General features: G+C 32.8%; 1 protein-coding gene across 1 annotated transcript; it reads left to right on the top strand.

Moving 5' to 3' along the window:
* Positions 1 to 946: 946 nt before the first annotated feature.
* Positions 947 to 3,453, top strand: LOC121733698. Its single transcript, XM_042124033.1, has 4 exons — positions 947 to 1,384; positions 1,872 to 1,946; positions 2,453 to 2,503; positions 2,969 to 3,453. Exons 1-4 carry the CDS (start codon positions 1,000 to 1,002, stop codon positions 3,241 to 3,243), a joined length of 786 nt encoding a protein of 261 aa, XP_041979967.1. The 5' UTR covers positions 947 to 999; the 3' UTR covers positions 3,244 to 3,453.
* The last annotated feature ends 320 nt before the right edge of the window (positions 3,454 to 3,773 follow it).

Raw genomic sequence — 3,773 nt, forward strand, 5'->3', positions numbered from 1 at the left:
TAATTTTCTTGTAATATCAGATAGTAAAAGTGTGTTAGTAGCTCTAGATAATAGTAATTTAAGTTTCAAAAGTAATTATTTAATTTTTAAGATCAAAAACATTCTACATGAATTAGTCAGTAATAACATTAATATTGAATTTCTATGGGTTCCCTCCCACAGAGGAATTGCTGGAAATGAGAGGGCGGATACAGCCTCTAGAGGACCACCAGATGAGGATCATAAGGACATCATAAAAGTGCCATTTACAGACCTCTTTTTGACTGTCAAAGATGAAATGTTTGAGCTATGGAAAAGAATCTGGAATATAGTAAAGGTTAATAAGGGTAAATGGTACAGTGACATAAAGAAAGATTTTTCAATCCCATGGTATTACACTGTACAGTTTGAATCAAGAAAATTCACATCAGTAATAACAAGGATGAGATTTGGACATTGCTTGGTCCCCTCCCACCTCCATAAATTAAGAATTTTAGATGATGCAAAATGCCCCAAATGCTTAGAAAATGATGCTGACCTCAAACATATAATCTTTGATTGCAAAGCACTAGGTCTGGACAGAATTTTACTCTGCTCTGAAATAGATAAAATTTGTAAAGATGAAGATATAAGTGTACCCCGCCGCCCAGAAGATTTACTGTCTAATTACAATTTCTTCAAATGTTTATACCGTTATATATGCTCAACGATGGAAAAAGTTTAAAAATAATAATTGTAAATAGGTACCGTAGTGTTTTTTTTTTTTTTTTTTTTGTAAATAGTGCTTAGTGTGAACATTGGTGAGAGCCTGTGGTGAGAACCAACATAGAAGAAAGACATTCCTTTTTTTTAATTTTAATCTGTTGTATTTTGTATTATTATTGTATTTTTTTTGGAGCAAAGGACTCGTTTCCAGCTCCCAATAAATTAAAAAAAAAAAAAAATGCAGGCCATAAATATCGAAATAGGTAGGTAGGTACTTTAAAGTTTAAAGTGGTTTAAACTCTGCTCACGTAATAAATGGCTCCAATTAAAAGGCGTGGCACAAAATTCTCCGATTCTGAAGTACGGCTATTGTCACAGATAGTGATCAAGTACCTTCCAATTATCGAAAATAAAAGAACCGACAACGTTACCAACGGCGCTAAAGAAGAAGCCTGGAGCAAAATTACAGCTTCTTTTAATGCTGCAAATAGCGGGCATGAACGTCGAATGGTCAAAACATTAAAATCAAAATATGATAACATTAAAAAAGGGTCAAGACATTTTAAGCCATCACGGCCTTTCGACTACAAACCTAACATTGCTGACATCAAGGAAATAGAAAATAATTTGCTGGCTATATGCTCAAATAATTCGAATATATTTTCTTTCGATGCAAGTAACGACAGCGATAGCTTTTCAAGTAAGTAAAGCTGTAAATTACATTAGAAAATAGATACTTTATTTGCACGCCACCCAAAGGCAAATTAGGAGAACTGTTTACCTGACTAACATCATAATATTGTACCTTATTTTATGCAAATAAATTATTTCTATTCTATTCTATTCTACAAACTTAAAATATATAACATCATTCTGAGTCTGGGCCACAAAATGAAGTAGCGACAAGCAACTAAGAAAAGAAAATGACACAGTTTGACCTTATTTAACAAGCTATCATATTGTTTTTGTTGCTTGGCTTTTGATCCAAACTTACAGCTTTATAAAAAAAGATTACAACAAGATCTTATTTGTGGTACAATTTTGTGTAAAAAAAAACATGAAAGCAATAAAAATTTAACATTTCATGTCCTCTATAAGCTAGAAATTTAGTTTACAATAATAATTAAAGGTCTAATGTATTACCGCAGGACAAGCCAGCTTATTCACATAACACTGTTTATTTCCAGATGTGCAACCCCCAAATAGTGCTGAAAATACAGCATACATCAAAAATGAGCTTGTGGAGGAAGAAGTATCTATTGGTATGTAAGGAAGAAGTACTTAATAGTTAAGAAATGAATATATTTTGCAACCACTTTTCCATTGCTGCCATATTGAAAGGATTATGTAATAAACAGTATAACAATACTAACATTATAAATGAGAAAATGTGTCTGTCTGTCTGTCTGTCTATCTGCTACCTCTTCACACTTAACCCATCAAGCCCCATGCGGGTGCCCGGTGGCCACAAAACAATTAAATATCTATTGTGTCTGTGATTCCCACAATTCAAGCGTCAAACTGCTGAACCGATTTTAATGAAATTAAGTAAGTATAGAGATAGTTTGAAGGTACTTTTTATCCCGGAAAAATCTATAGTTCCTGCGCAATAAACTAATTCTGTGCCACTGTGTTGCGGGTATCATAGTTTAGACTACTATTATGTGTAGGTATGTATGTTTTTTACCTTTACAAATAATTTTTCAGTAGCTATCAGAATTCACAACCAACCAATACAATGTTTTGAGAGTTTATTCTTTTATTTCAGAACCCAGTGCCGATGAAGAAGAAATTTGTAATAGTGAAAACTCAATAGAAGGTAGGTATAATATTTTTTTTCCTTTTAATAGAGTATGTCCACCCTAAAACGACGAAATTTTGTACAATTTATATTTATAATTTAATATAATTTTAATAAATATAATTAAAAAATTTATAATTTGGTATATTATAATGCACATGTAGTGTCTTTCTAATTTACTCAAGAATTTTTTTTAAAGTTGATCGACCAGATGTTAACGTTTTTGAGTTAATGATAATAAAGGCATGTTGATGTTATTTGTTACTAGATGGCGCTATACGTTATCGAAATACTAGTATGACATGACATGAAATATCTATCCAGCCCTGCTAGTCACCAAACAGAATAAGTTATTATTCTGTTTGTTGTCTAACTGCAACCAACTATGCCTCAAAATGATGTATCGTAGGTTCAGTTTGTCTCTTGCCATTTTATACTGCGTACTATTACTTTTTGTTTCAAGCAATTATATTCTTTTTACAGAACCACAGAATAAATATAAGACTTGGCCTTCCTTAGTATCCGAAGCGCCACAGGCATCACCAAATAAAGCTAATGAGACAGCAAAGCCAGATCCGATAAGCGAAGCCAAGTTAGAGTTAATACGCCTGCAAATAGAAATAGCTAAGAAAGAGCATTCCTTCAAAGAGATGGAACACAAGCGAAAAATGTTATATCTTTATAATGAAGAAGTAAGAAAGAATCAAATACATCAAAAGATGCTTCGCACAATGCAGCAAGATATGAAGACAAGTTGACCCTTCCAATTCAGAAGAATTAGATACATCCACAACCTTGAAACATTTGAACAAGTGCACCTAAATATAATTATAATAAGATGCTTCCTCACCGGGAGCATTCGCTTGTAATGTAACGTTACAGACTCGATCATTACATCAGTGAGGTAAGAGAGCCGAGCATTATAATGCGCACCTTGTAATGATACAAGTTGAATATTTAATGTTACATTACACAGTCAGGAAGGTATTTTTGTAATGTAATGCTCAAAAACGAATCTATAATGTTACATTACACGTGAATGCTCCTGGTTGCTCTTGGTGAGAGAGCATCTCACTTCAACTCCCAAGCGACCATGTGGCCGCGAGAACAAAAAATTTCCAAGAATCTGCGATCGCAGGATTAAATGTTAATATTTTAATAATAAGCTATTTTAACACACCTTGTTTTGTTTAAATCAGTTGAACCTGAAAATAATCACATCTTATCTCTTACTGAAATAAACTAAATGAACAAATAAACAAAGCAATATCTGAGGATTCCTTATCAG

Source organism: Aricia agestis, chromosome 14 (genome assembly GCF_905147365.1).
Source record: "Aricia agestis chromosome 14, ilAriAges1.1, whole genome shotgun sequence".
Lineage (NCBI taxonomy): Eukaryota > Metazoa > Arthropoda > Insecta > Lepidoptera > Lycaenidae > Aricia > Aricia agestis.

Coding starts and splice junctions, on each gene's coding strand:
- LOC121733698 (XM_042124033.1), top strand. CDS start 1,000: ATGGCTCCAATTAAAAGGCGTGGCACAAAATTCTCCGATTCTGAAGTA. Junction 1,947..2,452: donor GGAGGAAGAAGTATCTATTG/GTATGTAAGGAA, acceptor CTTTTATTTCAG/AACCCAGTGCCGATGAAGAA. Junction 2,504..2,968: donor TAGTGAAAACTCAATAGAAG/GTAGGTATAATA, acceptor TTCTTTTTACAG/AACCACAGAATAAATATAAG.